Raw genomic sequence first — 16,433 nt, 5'->3', positions numbered from 1 at the left:
CATTCTCCTCTTCTTTTTACCCCCTGGCTGCAGGTTAAGAACCCTCCTCAGGAAGCCAGCTCTTCAGGTGCATTTTCTCATAAAATGGTGCTTCGGGTGGTGGCGATGTCTGCACTCTCCTAAGGCCAAAGTGGGAGGGGTGGGGACTGTCACTTGGGAGCTGCTTCCTCATCCTTCCCTGCTCTGCACCCGGGAGCGACCCCGTTCTGAGAGAGGTGAGGGGATGGGAGCCTCTCGGTGGGCGGCTGGAAACCACAGGCTGTGGACAGGCTGCCTGAGACTGCTCGAGTTTGGCCCTCTCGGCCTCCAGACTCGCAGCCACCCTCCCCCGTGCTCCTCCAAACAGCAGCGCACTCATCTTCCTGCCAACAGCCAGCCCGGCTTTGCACCACAGTCGATCGATCCGTGGTGCTGAAAGAATTGCTTCATTTAAGACAAAAATCTGACCATCCCACCTCGTTAACACGGCCGGGGACAGCAGAACAGCACAGGGCCAGCCTGCCCACGACAGCCCCGCTCCGCCAGCACACGAAGCTCTCACGGCTGCCCGTCGTTCTCCACGTGCCCTCACCTGTCTGGAAGGCCTTGACCAACTCGGCCAGAGCAATCCTGAGGGCCCTGGCGCCCCACCCCTGCCGTCACTGCCTCCAGGCCCCAGCCCCCAGCCAGCCACCTGCCGCTCGCCGCCCGGAGCAGGGAGCACTGAATGTCCGCCTTCGCCACCAGCTCATTTACTCCTCAGCAAGGCTTTGGGGTCAGTCCTGTTATCCCTGTTGCAGAGATGAGAAAGTGGGGACCCGGACACAGGTGACAGAGCCTGCCTTCTTCAGGACCACCAGGCTGTAGCAATTATGTTTCGGTACTAACGGTAAAAAGAAATGCAAAGAAGGGAAAATCCAAACGGCCTCAACACAAAGAACATGTGCTCAATCTCACAAGCACGCAGGGGCTGTGGATTCAAGCACCAGTGGCATCACAGCTTTTGCTGTTCATAAAAACCACAGTGGGGGGCAAAGTGGTTGAGAGTCCGCCTGCCGATGCAGGGGACGCGGGTTCGTGCCCCGGTCCAGGAAGATCCCACGTGCCGCGGAGCAGCTGGGCCTGTGAGCCATGGCCGCTGAACCTGTGCGTCCGGAGCCTGTGCTCCGCAACGGGAGAGGCCACAGCAGTGAGAGGCCCGCGTACCACAAAAAAAAACCAAACCAAAACAAAAAAACAAAAAAAAACACAGTGGGGTTCAGGAATCTAGTGGTCCAAGGGTGGAAGAGACAGGCCCTCAATGTTACTTTTGGAATTTCTGTACTTTTTGGAAATTAATTCAGCAAATTACTTTCACAGACATTCCTGCCCTCCATCCACGTCTCGCTCCCCTGTACTGAATTTGTTACCCTACCTGTCAATTTCCCTCCTGACTAATCCACCCGCAGATCTACTTCTGTGCCCTGTTTCGCCCCCCACCCTGGGTGCTACCTGAGGCCGCAGCCCCTCCGGCCCCTCCAGATGCCCCTGTAGCCTCTTCCCTCTTCCCTCTGGCGCTAATCCACCTGCCCTGTCAGCAGCCTTTGTAAGCCCTGCTCTCCTCCTGCCCCCACCCTGCACCTGACCAGCCCCCCTCCCCTGCCATCTCGGTTCAGGGCTCCTGCCCGTGCCTCCTACAGGTGAGGTCCTGGCGACAGGCACGCGGAGCACCGCAGGCTGCCGTCCTGTATCTGGTCACGTCTTTGTCATGCATCCAACGTCAGGCACGCAACAAATACTCGATGAACAAATGAGCAAATGAATATAAGGTAAGTGTGATACGTAAGCAAATACAAATACCTCTTCCATCAAAATCGACTACCCACCTTGGACGCTGCAAATGGAGTTGACCCGAGTGACAGAATCCAGCTCATCCAGCCTCACAGGGCTTGTCAGCTCCCAGGCACCAGAGGCCACACCCAGCTGGGGCTTTGGAAGCAGGAGGACAGTTCGTCCAACACAAACAAGATGACCTGCCAACAGAGACACTTCAGATTATTGCAGCTCTGAGGTTTGAAACAAGCGTGTTTTCCTGCCAGTCGAGATGGGAGCTGGGGGGACGGGGGGAGCCAAGGGCACCACTGTGTGGCCCCCGTGGGTCCAGAGACACAGCACCGTGCAGAAAGGAAGCCCAAAGCCTTGTGCACTAAGCTGTAAGAGCACACAAACACTAGGTTCAAATTCCATTCATAAAGGCAAATTCCATGTCATGCAAGTTATATACACTGAAAAATATACAGTCTAGGCAGGATCCTACTTTGATTCCTGGAAAAAAGTACTGACCAATCTAAGCATACAGTTAGGTCTCTGTATCTGCAGGTTCTGCATCTGCAGATTCAAACCAGCATGGATTCCAACAACGGAGGATGGAAAATATTTGGAAAAAACGTTCCAGAAAGCAAAATTTGAATTTGCGGCACACCGGCAAGTATTTACACAGCACTGACATCATGTTAGGGATCGTAAGTGATCTGGAGAAGATTTACAGTGTGGGAGGGCTTCCCTGGTGGCACAGTGGTTAAGAATCTGCCTGCCAATGCAAGGGACACGGGTTCGAGCCCTGGGCCGGGAAGATCCCACAAGCCGCAGAGCAACTAAGCCCGTGGGTCACGACTACTGAGCCTGCACTCTAGAGCCCGTGTGCTGCAACTACTGAGCCCATGTGCCACAACTACTAAAGCCCATGCTCAACAACAAGAGAAGCCACCGCAGTGAGAAGCCCACGCATGGCAACGAAGAGTAGCCCCCGCTCGCCGCAACTAGAGAAAGCCCGCGCGCAGTAACGAAGACCCAATGCAGCCAAAAATAAATAAATAAATTTATTTAAAAAAAAATGTGGGTGGATGTGTGCAGCTCATATGCAGATACCACCATTTTACAGAAGGGACCTGAGCACCTGCAGGTCTTGGTGTCCGCAGAGGGGTGGATACTGAGGGACGAAAGCATGTGTTTAAATGTTCTAGCTTTTTTTTTTTTTTTTTCTTTTTGCGGTATGCGGGCCTCCCACTGTTGTGGCCTCTCCCGTTGCGGAGCACAGGCTCCGGATGCGCAGGCCCAGCGGCCATGGCTCACGGGCCCAGCCGCTCCGCGGCATATGGGATCCTCCCAGACCGGGGCACGAACCCGTATCCCCTGCATCGGCAGGCGGACTCTCAACCACTGCGCCACCAGGGAGGCCCTGTTCTAGCTTTTTATTTGTTTTAAAAAGTGATGCGCCAGGCAGTGGCTTCAGGTGGCTTCTGCACCTGTAAAGTGTGACCCCAACAGACCACCCTTGAGTGACCACTGGCATCTCCTGCTGCTGTGCCGGCACTGCATGCAGGGGGTTCTGGTTCTGTCCATGTGGCCATCACAGGGGTCTTGTCCGCAGTGGACTTCGGGATGGGGCCTGCATTTCCAGAGCAAGACAGAGGCATCAAGAATCCACAAAGCCATGTTCTGGCATCTCTCGGTTACCACGTCAGAGCTGTCAGTAAGAGGAGAGCATACCCTGGTCCCGGAGAACATCCCTGAAGAAGAAGCTCTTGGAGGTGGCCTCGGAGAGCGTGTCCCAGACTTCCTGGCCCAGCACGCATGAGGGGGCCACACGCACAGGCATGGTTTTGGGGAGACCCGAGCCCTCGTCCTGTGTTTGCAGAGTAACGTCGGTCACCACCAGCCACATCTCCCTTGGCTCCAGAAGCAAACTGTTTACCTATAATTCAAAGACACAGTCAGGCTGTTAACTTGGTAGCTTTTCTTAGAGCCAAAATTATTTTTTAAAAGCAATAATCTTAGATGATTATTATTAACACTAACAATTTCTGATATCATTTCAATAAGTATTTCAAAACATGCAATAGCCTTTGCATGTCTTGGTCAGCAGCCCCCAGGACACGGCTGAGCCCTGTGAGCTCCCACCTTGCAGCTGGTTTAAGGGCTCCTTTGCGGGGGGACCTGGCCGTCCCCGGCTCCGCTCTGCGTGCCTCTGACCCACCAGGAGAAGCCATGCGCTTCCTTCCAATGCCATGTGCTCGCACACCTCGGGTGCTGATCGTCACTCTGTCTTATCGTCAGCACACACACTCTGGCTCTCCTGCTAGATGTAAGCTGCCCACGGGTTAGGAACAGTTACGAACTGAATGTTTATGTCCCCCTCCTCTGCCTCTCCCCGCCCCACCAGTTCGTATGTTGGAGTCCTACACTCCGACGCGATGTGACGGTAAGGGGAGATGGGGCCTTTGGGAGGTGAGTAGGACATAGCGGCACTCTGCCATTAGGATCCAGTAGACGCAAATGGGGACAAGGATGTGGCTGGGAGGGTCCCTGTCAGGGGGCCAGCAGGGCTGGCCTGCGAGAACCTGGCTGGCACGAGGTTCAGCTGGGGCTGCTGGCGTGGATGCTGTAGTCAGGCTGCGGATCCCATGTGGCGGCTGACACGACTGGGCGGAGGAGGTGGCGGCATGGCCAGGAGCTGTGACTTGGGTGGGGGAGAGCGCTCACGTGGTGGGGAGGGTGATTACATACAGGAAGTTAGAGAAAGTTACAGTGAGGAAGATGAGAGCCCTTGAGCTCCGGGACAGGTGCCGATTCTCTCTCAAGTGCCTACAAGCGAACAGGGAGTGGCTGTGACACGTGGCTGTCCTGCTCTGAGTTAAGGTCCAGTGGAGGCTCCTGCAGGACTGAGGGCGCGCACTCGTGGACCGAGAGCACCCCTCCCCTGGCCTCGGCCCTCTAACTTGGGGGCTGCCCCGGAGAGCTGCCCGAGACCTCCCAGCGACCACAGGTTCCTCCCAACTGTAGAAGAAAGAGACCCTAGAAATGGCTGAGCTCCATCCTGAGATTCCTACTTTCACCCCGGAAAGGAGGCTTCAGCTGCTCCTTCCTTTCTACAGCCTGCCTGTGTCAGACAGGGGCTGACATGCCCAGTCTGAGAGCCGGGCAGGTTCCCCCTGGCGGCTGCACACCCAGCGCTTCACCAAGGGCTGCAGCCCCACCTGCACAAGGAATGGACTGACCACCGCGTCAGCACAGAGTGCACACAGCTCAAGTTCAACAGTGTTTTTCTCTTTTGGTACTGCAGCAGTTTCTGAGAGAGATCATCCTTTAATAAGCTATGCGACACGTTTTGAGAAAAGAGAGATGGATTACCTGTGGTCTTTGGTAAATCACTCTGGCATAGAAACTGCAACGGGTACAGGGGCCATCAGTCTAGAAAGGTATTGAAAACAGAGAGGAATGTCTCCCCAAGCTCATGGACACAGCAAAGTAACTGAGACCAGGGTACAAACAAAGACGCCACCTGGAGAATTTCTCTTAAGAAGCGGGGAATCGGAGGCTGGTAAAGCTTCGAAATAGAGTCTTCTTCAATTGCATCAATTTGTCCCAGATTTGGATGAGCAGTGAGGATGTAACAGAAGCTAGGAGGAGGCAGATGAGTTTCTTCCTGTTTAAAATGAAGGCGAAGGTATTGTTAAAAGGCTCAAATACACTATTAATATAAATCTACCTTTAATACAGACCTCTCTATTCACAGATGCAGGCTGTTCCTCTGGAAGGCTCTGTAAGAGACGGCTTATGTTGTTTCTCTCTGGAAACAAGCATTAGAACGTCTGTGCTTTTGAGTTTATTACCAATTCAAGATTTCATTTTAGAAGTTTATTCTTCAGAGTACACTGAAGACACCATTTAGAAACTTCTTCCCTGGAAGTAATCTAGAAATGGCATTCCTGACCACTAGGCTGCTGGTCTAGCACAGGACAGAGCCACTGTCTCGGCCTGTGCTAGGAAGTCAGCTACCACACAAGCACGGCAGCCCCAGTTCTCAGCTTGGGGACTAAAGCCCAAAGCAGCCGCTGCCAGCCTGCTGGACAGGGCTCAGGGCGGGGAGGAGGGGCACATTTTCATCGGTCGATTTTGCTACCTGTGAGCAACTGACTGCCATAAGCAATGTGATGAGGAAGGAAAGGGAAACCCCTGGCTGAGCTAGCGGCTGAACCGATACCCATGGGTTTTGTTTACTGAGTTTTTGCTCTAATTGGTGACTAAGTGTTGGTTCTACTACTGACTGAAAGGTGGCGGGGAAACCGCCCGCTTCTTGTTCGCTGCGAGGCTGAGACCCTCAGTGCGCAGTGGCCCATGACGATGGGGGTTGAGAGGCGTCGTGTAAAGTAACCTCAGGAAGCATGCATGCAGCACCGTGTGGAAGGCAGCCAGGCCGCAGCCTGTGAGTGAGGCGGGTGGGTCTGGATCTCTGTACCGGCTCCCACCCTCTGGACCTGGGCTTCTTGGGGATGTGCACCGTAGGCTGGCACTGGTTCAGCGCCTGGTGGCCACAGAGCAGGTGTGATGGGGGGTGTGGGGTTGGGGGATGCTGCAGTGCTGGGCTTACCTCGAAGGCTGGCCCGTGGCCTGGTGCTTTCAGAGGCGCCACTGGAGGCCACATGGTATCAATCAAACTGAAAAGCTCCGTCATCCTGGAAAAAGAAGAGATGCCTGGTCAGTGAGCTGCTCACAGGCAGACCTGCTCCACAGACACCAGGCCAAATGCCAAGGAGCCACCATTCAGGACAATGAAGTCAGGGGCACACAGACAGACAGACCTTGGAACCTGACTGCACAAGAACAGGAAGGAGACTGTTCAGTCAATTACGATGCATCTGATATACCTGGAGAAAACTCTAATTGGAAAAGATACATGCATCCCAATGTTCACAGCAGCACAATTTACAATAGCCAAGACATGGAAGCAACTTAAATGTCCATCGATGGATAAAGAAGCTGTGGTGCACATAGACAATGGAATACTACTCAGCCATAAAAAAGAATGAAATAATGCCATTTGCAGCAATGTGGATGGACCTAGAAATCAACATACTAAGTGAAGTAAGTCACAAACAGAAGGACAAATATCATATGATATCACTTATATGTGGAATGTAAAAAAAATGATACAAATGAACTTATTTACACAACAGAAATAGACTCACAGACATAGACAACAAGCTTACGGTTACCAGAAAGGAAAGGGAGAGGCATAAATTAGGAGTGTGGGACTGACAGACACACACTATTATATATAAAATAAACAACAAGGACCTACGGTATAGCACAGGAAACTATATTCAGTATATTGTAGTAACTATAATGGAAAAGACTCTGAAAAAGAATATATACATATATGTACATGTATTAACTGAATCATTTTGCTGTACACCTGAAACCCTGTAAATCAACTACACTTCAGTAAAAAAAACTATAAAAAATTATGAGGCGATCCCCGGAAGAGAGGCAGAAGAGAAATGGTTACACAGAAAATATTTAAGGACACGGAAAGATATTCATGATACCCTGCTAAGTGACAAGCAGACAACAAATTATAATGTCTCTCCCTCTCTAAAAGATAAAAAAAATGTTGTTAGTGGTTATCTGAGTAGAACTTAAAGGTGACGTTTATTTTCTTCCTTTGGTTTATGTATTTCCTATATTTTGCAAAACAGATATGTGCCACTCATAGAATAAAAAAGGTATCAATACGTTATCTAAAATAAAGAATATAGCCAGACACATAAAGACAAATAGTGTATGAGTCCACTTATACGAGGTCCCTACACGAAACAAATTCACAGAGACAGACAGTGGGTGACAGGGGTTGGGGAGCTAGTGTTTCCTGGGGACACAGCTTCACTTTGGGAAGATGAGAAAGTTCTGGAGGTGGATGGTGGTGACGGTTGCACAACAATGTGAAGGTACTTAGTGCCACTTAAAAATGGTTAAGGTGGAAAATTTTATGTAATGTACATTTTACAATTTTAAAAATCCGGTTTTAGTTGCAAAAAAACAAAGACTATACATCACAAAGACTTCTTAGACTTTGCCTTAAGTTTCAACAATGTTTAATCAATTTATTTATTTATTTATTTTTATTTTTGGCTGCATTGGGTCTTCGTTGTTGGGTCTTTGTTGCTGCACGTGGCTTTCTCTAGTTGCAGCGAGCGGGGGCTACTCTTCGTTGCAGTGTGCAGGCTTCTCGCTGTGGTGGCTTCTCTTGTTGCGGAGCACGGGCTCTAGGCGTGTGGGCTCAGTAGTTGTGGCTTGCAGGCTCTAGAGTGCAGGCTCAGTAGTTGTGGCGCACGGGCTTAGTTGTTCCGCGGCATGTGGGATCTTCCCGGACCAGGGCTCGAACCCGTGTCCCCTGCATTGGCAGGCGGATTCTTAACCACTGCACTTCCAGGGAAGTCCCTTAACAATGTTTATATATAATAATGTTGTTTACTTTTTAAAAAGCTTGTGGTCTTAATAATTAATGTTACATATTCTTATTTCTCTCAACATTTAAGAGCAAGTACTATTTTAAGTGCTTAGGATCCAGTGGTTAACAAAGTCAAAACACTCAGAACTGAGAATGAGGGTCTCAGCATCACGGAGAACAAGACTCAAAGCTTCCCACAGTCTTTTAGCCCCTCACACCGAACACAATAGAAACGTGGCCCGCAGGGCGTGGCCTACAGCCAACACCAAGATTCTGGGTCCAAATCAAGCACAAAAGCGGTAAGCCAAGGGGGACACACGAGGGAAATTCACTCTCTCCCTCTCCTGACAGCAGCTGTTTGTGTGGGTGACTGGACAGGGCTGGGAGACCAGGGCCAGTTGAGGTTCAGAGGCAGCTGGCTGGACGCTGGGGGCCCGCTGCGCCTCTCTTCTGGGGATCATCCACCTGCTCCTGCCCGGAACATCCTGCTTCTTTACACACAGCTCGCTGAAGGGTAGGCACCGAAGTGCCAGCCCACATGAGGGGTTGGAGACTCAGTGAACGAATAACCAGCACTCACACAGTCTCATACACACCCACACAACTTCTGAGAATCTTGCATAAACAGAGTCGTGTGGTGCATGGCATGTTGAGTTGGCTTTTGTCACTCAGCACAATGTATCTGATATCCATCCAAGCTGCTGTGGCATCAGCAGCTTGTCCCTTTTTGCTGCTGAGTACTATCCATGGTGTGGATGTGACACAGCTTGTTTACCATTCACCTTTGAGGAACATCTGGGTTGTTTCCAGTTTGTGGCTATTACAAACACTTGGGTACAGATTTTTGTGTGAATGCAGATATTTGTTTCTCTGGATAAATGCCCAGGAGTGCAGCTGCTCAGATAAGTATGTTCAGTTTTTAAAGGAACTGCCAACTCTGCTCCTGGGGGGCCACACCACCTTACACGCCCACCTGCAACGTATGAGAGATGGTTTCTTCCCATCCTCACTGGCACCCGATGCTCTCACTGTTTTCCATTTTAGTTTTTCACGTTTAGCTGTTTAGGAGCATGGTAATATCTCACCGTGGTCTTGACGTGCTTTTTCTTAAGGACAGTGATGTCGAACACCTTTCCATGCGTTTATTTGCCATGTGATGTCCTCTTTGGAAATGTCTCTTCATGTCCTTTGCCCATTTTCTAATTGGACTGCGTGTGTGTGTGTGTGTGTGTGTGTTTACTGTTGAGTTTTGAGACTTCATTATACAGTCTACGATGTAAGGTTTGCAAAGAGTTTCTCACAGTCTGTAGCTTGTCTGGCTTTTGTTGTCACAGCTCAGAACTCTTTACTCAATAAGTCCCAAAGGTTTTCTTTATAGTTTTATGTTTTATATTTAAACCTAAGATCTATTGTGAGGTATGAGATTTAGGTTGAGATTAATTTTTTGCCCATATATGTCCAGTTAGTTGAAGACATCCTTCCTCCACCAAATTGCTTTGTTTGCACCTTGGTCAGGAATCATTTGGCCATAATCCCACAGGCCGCTTCCCAAGTTCTCTCCGCTGATCACAGAGTCATCCCTCCACCAATGCCGCAGTTTCTTGTAGCCATATCATAAGTTTTGAACTTGGGTGTGATTCCTCCCATTTTATCCTTTTTTCAAAACTGTTTTATCTACTCTAGTTCCTTTGCATTTCCAAACAAAGCCAATCAGGAGCAGTATGCAGAGGGGAAGATGAGAGGGGTTGCCCCTAGAAAGAAGACTTCTGGTTTGCAACAGAAAAATGTTGAAGTGAAAACAAAAAAGAACAAACAGAAAACACCTGGAAATGGAGATGGTGGTAGTATGAGTGAGACACCTCAGTCTCCTCGCAAGAAAACGGCCCGAGTAGCTTCTACTGTTGAAAATGAGGAAACATTCATGAACAGAGTCGAAGTTAAAGATTCCTGAAGAACTAAAACCATGGCTTGTTGAAGACTGGGACTTAATTACCTGGCAAAAACAGCTCTTTTATCCTCCTGACAAGAAGAATGTGGATTCCATAGAGGATTCTGCAAATTACAAGAAATCTTGAGGAAACACAGAAAATAAGGAGTATGCTGTTAATGAAGCTGTGGCAGGGATCAAGGAATACTTCAGTGTAATGTTGGGCACTCAGCTGCTCTGCAAATATGAGACCACAGTACGCTGAAATCCTCGCAGATCACCCTGATGAGCCATGTCCAAAGTGCATGGAGCGCCGCATCTGCTGAGATTGTTTGTACGTATTGGAGCAATGTTGGCCTCTACACCTCTGGATGAGAAGAGCCTTGCTTTATTACTGACTTATCTCCACGATTTCCCAGAACACCTGGCGAAGAACTCTGTTTAGTGCCAGTGATCACGAAGTGGCTCCTCCTGAGCATGAGCGGAAAGCTGCGTGAGGTGCTTATACGCCCTCGCGTTTGGATCTCTGTAAACACATTTTTGTTTCTTAGTCCTTCTCCTATACAAATGATGTACTTTGGAAACGTTAGTATATAACAGAAGTGATGTTTGTTTTCTGATTGATTTTAAACAGAAAATAAAAGGGGTTACAGCTCCTTCTTTTCTTTTTTCTTTTTCCATTTCAAAGTTGCTACCAGTGTATTCAATGATGGACAAGAGAGAGATGTACTGTAGAGTGTTTTACTGCTTAGCTGACAAAGCTGTGTTTGAATGCTGGTGGTTCTATTCCTTTGACACGACACACTTTTATAATATGTGTTAATGCTACATGACAAAATGCTCTGATTCCTAGTGCCAAAGGTTCAGTTCAGCGTGTCTAACTGAAAACGCTCATCCATTTGTGCTCCCCCCCTTTTTATGGTGCTGACAGTGAAGAGCCCATCCTGTGCAAGTCATTCATGTTGTTCCTTAGGCATTTTATCTTTGCTCAGATTGTCAAAGAATGGTGGCTTGTTTCATGGTTTTTATATTTGTGTCTAATCACTTTTTTTTTTTTTTTTTGGTACGTGGGCCCCTCACTGTTGTGGCCTCTCCCATTGTGGAGCACAGTCTCCGGACGCGCAGGCTCAGCGGCCATGGCTCACGGGCCCAGCCGCTCAGCGGCATGTGGGATCTTCCCAGACCAGGGCACGAACCCGCGTCCCCTGCATCGGCAGGCGGACTCTCAACCACTGCGCCACCAGGGAAGCCCCTAATCACGTTTTAACATGATAGACACAATGCATTGGGTAGCTACAGTTTTCTGGAAAAGTCAATATTTTACAAATTGCTTTTCAGGTTTTCAATAAATTTTTTCCTTAAATTTCAAAAAGAAAAAAAAAGAAGTTTAGAATAGGCCTGGATATATCTACAAAAATTTTTGCTGGGACTTTAATGGGTATTGCGTCAAGCCTATACCATCTTTTGGGGAGAACTAGCATCTTTACAATGGTGAGTCTTCCACTCCATGAATGTGGCACACCCTTCCATTTAGTTAGATCTTCTCTGATTTCTTTAATCAGTGTTTTGTAGTTTGCAGCATACAAGTCCTGACATGTTTTGTTAGATTTATACCTAAATACTCCTTTTTGGGCAACTGTAAATGCTGTATTTTTAATTTTGATTTTCAAGGGTTCATTGCCAGTATACAGAAATGTGACTGACTTGTGAATGTTAATCTTGTATGCTGCTACTTTGCTGAACTGACTTACTAGTTTTCGGAATTTTCTTTTTTCTTTTGTAGATTCCTTGGGATTTTCGACATAGACCATCATGTCATCCGAAGTAGAGACAGTTTTATTTCTTCCTTTCTGTCTTTTTGCTTTTCCTTGCCTTATTGTGATGGTTAGTCTATTTAGTACTTTTAAAGTACCCTACCAAAATCTAACATTTAACTTCCACTTTTAAACACGCTGATATAGAAAAAAAACTCTGAGAGGACATCCAGGACAGCAAATACGATAAACGGCACGTGAAGAGTGTCAGGGTGTGATGCTGGCGACAGAACGCTGGCAAAGCTGGATGAAGAGAAAAAGGCTGACACTTAAAGGTCATCACGTGTAGACCAATTTCTCTCATTTCTTCCCTCTTTCTCCCCACCCCCCAGCCCGATGATGAAACTACTCAAAGAAAAGCTGGGCCAGGACAACAAAAACTACTAATCCAGGTGGACTTGCAGAGAAAAAACAAACACACCCCTTGACATTCTGTGCACATCTGCTTGAAGCTAAACGCCTGCTTTTACCAACTGGACTGGCCGTTTTGGTGACTTCAGAAAGTGGGAGAATACTACTGAGAGAGAGTCAGACTTTTATTATCTATTTGCTGAGTCTGGGAATCTGAATTTCAAATACTCTTTGTCTTCCATATAACCTTGTGAGCAAATAATGGAAAAAGGATACCTTAATTTCCTCAAGAAACAGGTCATAATCTATCTGTCAACAGGCTTTTTACTGCAGCTGCCTTCACTAAATCTTAGACTTTTAGAAAAATAACCTAAAGAAGAACTTTCCTAGTGGGAAAGGTGGGTAAACTTGAAAAGTGACCTTTGCGAAGGCAAACGCGGCTGGTGACTGGAGTGCCCTGGAGGGAGCGAACACTGCAGCTCCTTGCGGGAGCCGAGCACACTCCCCCAAAGGCAGTCCCTGTGGCCCAGGACCCAGGGCCTCCTCTAGGGCGGGCTCAGCTCTTCCACTCTCTCCAAGGCAAAGGCCGCCTCTGAGTGTGACCAGCTGCTGCAAGCGTTAAGAGGTGCCTTCTCGCACATCTTCACCTGGGGAGACCCCCCAGGAGAGCCGGAGGAGGCTGGCCGCACCACATTCTTTGAATCTAACTGGACTGCTTGAGACTTGGGACTGCAACAGAGGTGGCGGGTCAGCGGGAATACTGCTCCTCACAGCCAGGCCTCGGGGCTCCCGCTCCCCGTGCTTCTGGAGCTGGGTGTTCGCTCTAGGGGGCCTGGAGCCCGATGGGGCACACAGCGGACGCCTTCATCTGCACTGCAGGTGAGCCCTGAAACCTCCTGGCCCCGCTGTGCTCCCTGCAGGACTCTGATTCTCCCACTTCTACGCACGCAGCGGCTGAGGGGGGTGGGAGCAGCACAGGCTCTCTGGGGGGGGTGCAGCAGCACGAGGTAGCTAGAAACAGCCAGCCGTCTGGGACACATGCCTTCTACAGGCTGAGACACAAGCCTGGCTGGCTGAATACCTTGTTCATGCGCAAAGGCCTTGGGGTATTGATTAAAACAAAACAAGACAACATTTTCCAACTCATTTGCAGTAAAAAATTACAAATACAGAGCACCGTAGTTAACTTCAAAAACATTTTCTGATTTGTTGTTTTAATAATTACCAGCTCCCTAAGAGAGAAAAAAGTGCTGCAAAGATTATTAAGGATTAGTACACAGATAGAGACACCTGGAGCAAAGTTACTGATTTCTTAGAATGAGAAAACCCATTCTGTTGCCTGCATTTTGTTGTTTGTGGGATATTCTGGAAGCTGTAAAAATCTAAGTAGAAAATACACAAATGAGTCACAAAGGGAAGAGACCGACTTGAGGCCATCTCCAAAAAAAGTCTCACAAATTCAGCATAAGTGTCTGAAATGATGCCACATTCAGGTGTCTCTCCTGGGCAGACGAGAGCCCAGGTTTGCCCTCCAGGGAAAACAATCGAGCCGAGACCCCACATCAACTGCTGAACTTCTGGCTGAGAAAGGCAGCCTCTAACCCTTACCCCTGACGCTCTCGGTTGCTCTGACAAGAGGAAGAGGACCGGGGCTAGTCCTGGGGCAGCCACGGCAGGGCTGCCTGGCGCAAAGAAGAGGCCACGAGAGCAGAGTGTGCCTGAGGACGACAGCAAGAGGAGTTCTAGAAACATCACAGATAGACGGGGAAGGAGCAGGGGCTCTGGCCTCACCACTATCCGAAAGGATGCTGAATGTACATATTTCACACTGATTTTATAGACTGGTGCAGCCTCCCTGTACCGAGGGCGACGGCCAGTGTCGCCTGGAAGCAGGTCCCCGGCTGCAGCCCATGGGGAGGAAGCAAGGCGGAGAGCTCTCCCTGAGCTCACCAGGTTGTTTCCCGACACGCCTGCTCACCGGGCCTGTTTTCTATGTTATTTTAGAGTTATTTTTCCATCTGATACGGCCTCAGCTAACTACTCCCAAATCTTCACCGGGTAATCTAAGACTGCCTGAATCACTTTCTTTTGGGTGTGGGTGGAGTGGAATTTGCTGCAGAAGATTTAAACCACAATGGTGACGTCACCCTCAAGATGGGATGTAACCTGTTCACTGAGTTAAATTCATCCTCAGAGATCTCAGAATTTTTTTTTTTAAACGAAGCATTTATATTGGGTGTAAAATGTTCCTAAAATTGTTTCGTGCAGTTGCTAATTGCTCTGTACCTACTGTTATGTAGTACTCATCGCTTTCTTGTAAGACAGATTACCTGGAGATGGAATATTTCAGACCAGGAATTCTGAAAGTGGGGTCTGGAGACCCCTGGGTCTGTAAGACCCTTTCAAGGGACCAGCAAGGCCCGAACTATGTCCTGAGACCTTATTTCCCCTTCTTTCATGAGTGTACAGTGGAGTTTTCTAGAGGCTACACTATGTACAATACAGGACTGACTGAATGCAGAGCAGAGATGACAATCCATCGTTTTCTGTTAGTCCAGACATTAAAGAGATCTGCAGAAAACATAAAATAAGGCTACTCTTCTCACTAAGGTTGTCTTGGTTTAGAAAATATTTTTCATAAAAATTCTATTTATGTTATTATTTAATGGGTTTATTTTTAGGATTTTTAGGTGAACTAATAAATATTTAATTTTCCATTTTATTTTCTAATATAGTTTTTTTTTGTTTTATTTTTTTGTTTTTTGCAGTACGCGGGCCTCTCACTGTTGTGGCCTCTCCCATTGCGGAGCACAGGCTCCGGACGTGCAGGCTCAACGGCCATGGCTCACGGGCCCAGCCGCTCCGCGGCATGTGGGATCTTCCCGGACTGGGGCACGAACCCATGTCTCCTGCTTCGGCAGGCGGACTCTCAACCACTGCGCCACCAGGGAAGCCCTTATTTTCTAATATAGTAATTACTGATCAATATAACCACATTAAAAAAATCTCCTTGGGGGTGTCAGTAATTTTGAAGAGTATTAAGGGGTCCTGAGACCATGAAGTCTGGAAGTGATCTCTAACCCTCAGTGCCGCTCAAGATCCACTCTCTACCATCTACCTCCCTCCCTCTGTGCCCTCGACTGTCTTCCAGAAGGTAGCTTGTGTCACCTTACGTCCTTTTATGTCACCCTCATACACACACGAGACAACCTCGAATCAACTAAACAAACTTTTGCCTTGATACTGAAATGCATTTCCTTCAGAGGTTTGGCTGCCAGAGCAGACACTACCAGATGGCCCAGGAGATCATGAGGAAACTGATGGGAGCCATGGCAACCTTGAGATCCTGAGGAGATTAGATAATCAGTGACTAAACTACATCAATATGCTGGTGAGACAGGAAAATGGGGCAGTCACTTTGGAAAACACTTTGGCATAGACCCAGCAATCCCACTTCTAGCTATCTACCCAAGAGAACTGAAGACTTACGTCCATATGTGCATCGTGAATGTTCATAGCAGTATTACTGTTCATAACAGCCAGAAAGTAACATGGAAGCAACCCAAATGTGCATCAACTGATGAATGGATAAATAACTCTGGCATATCCATACAACAGAGTATCAGGCAGCCATAAAAAGGAGTGAAGTACTGACACACGATACAACCTGGATGAACCTCGAAAACATGATGCTCAGTGGAAGAAGCCAGGATGGTTCCTTTATTATTTTTTTTATTTTATTATTATTTTTTTTTGTGGTACGAGGGCCCCTCACTGTTGTGGCCTCTCCCGTTGCAGAGCACAGGCTCTGGATGTGCAGGCTCAGTGGCCATGGCTCACGGGCCTAGCTGCTCCGCGGCATGTGGGATCTTCCTGGACCGGGGCACGAACCCATGTCCCCTGCATCAGCAGGCGGACTCTCAACCACTGCGCCACCAGGGAAGCCCGGATGGTTCCTTTATACCAAGTGTTCAGTATATGCAAATTCACAGAGACAGAGTGCAGATTAGTGGCTGCCAGGGGCTGGAGGGTGGGGAGTGACTGCCCATGGGGAAGGCGTTTCTTTTCGGGGTGATGACACTGTTTCTAAATT

The 16,433-nt window shown here is 48.5% G+C and overlaps 1 protein-coding gene and 1 pseudogene across 3 annotated transcripts in view; one reads left to right on the top strand and one right to left on the bottom strand.

Annotated features, from left to right (window-relative positions):
- SPIDR (scaffold protein involved in DNA repair) overlaps positions 1–16,433 on the bottom strand; it is a 337,315-nt gene that overhangs the window by 17,790 nt on the left and 303,092 nt on the right. For both annotated transcript variants that reach the window (XM_081258205.1, XM_081258206.1), the window contains 5 exons: positions 6,389–6,473; positions 5,300–5,443; positions 5,149–5,208; positions 3,508–3,712; positions 1,845–1,991 (listed from right to left, as the gene is read on the bottom strand). In XM_081258205.1, coding sequence (XP_081114331.1) covers positions 1,845–1,991; positions 3,508–3,712; positions 5,149–5,208; positions 5,300–5,443; positions 6,389–6,473 — 641 coding nt within the window. The remainder of the gene's footprint in view (positions 1–1,844; positions 1,992–3,507; positions 3,713–5,148; positions 5,209–5,299; positions 5,444–6,388; positions 6,474–16,433) is intronic.
- On the top strand, positions 9,958–12,910 carry LOC308629887 (mortality factor 4-like protein 1; annotated as a pseudogene). Its single transcript has one exon. The product of its transcript is annotated as a mortality factor 4-like protein 1 (transcript).

The sequence above is a fragment of the Mesoplodon bidens genome (genome assembly GCF_964165515.1).
Source record: "Mesoplodon bidens genome assembly, chromosome: 16".
NCBI classification, from domain to species: Eukaryota; Metazoa; Chordata; class Mammalia; order Artiodactyla; family Ziphiidae; genus Mesoplodon; species Mesoplodon bidens.
Note: the sequence above shows the minus strand (reverse complement) of the source record. Positions and strands in the feature narration are given on the sequence as shown.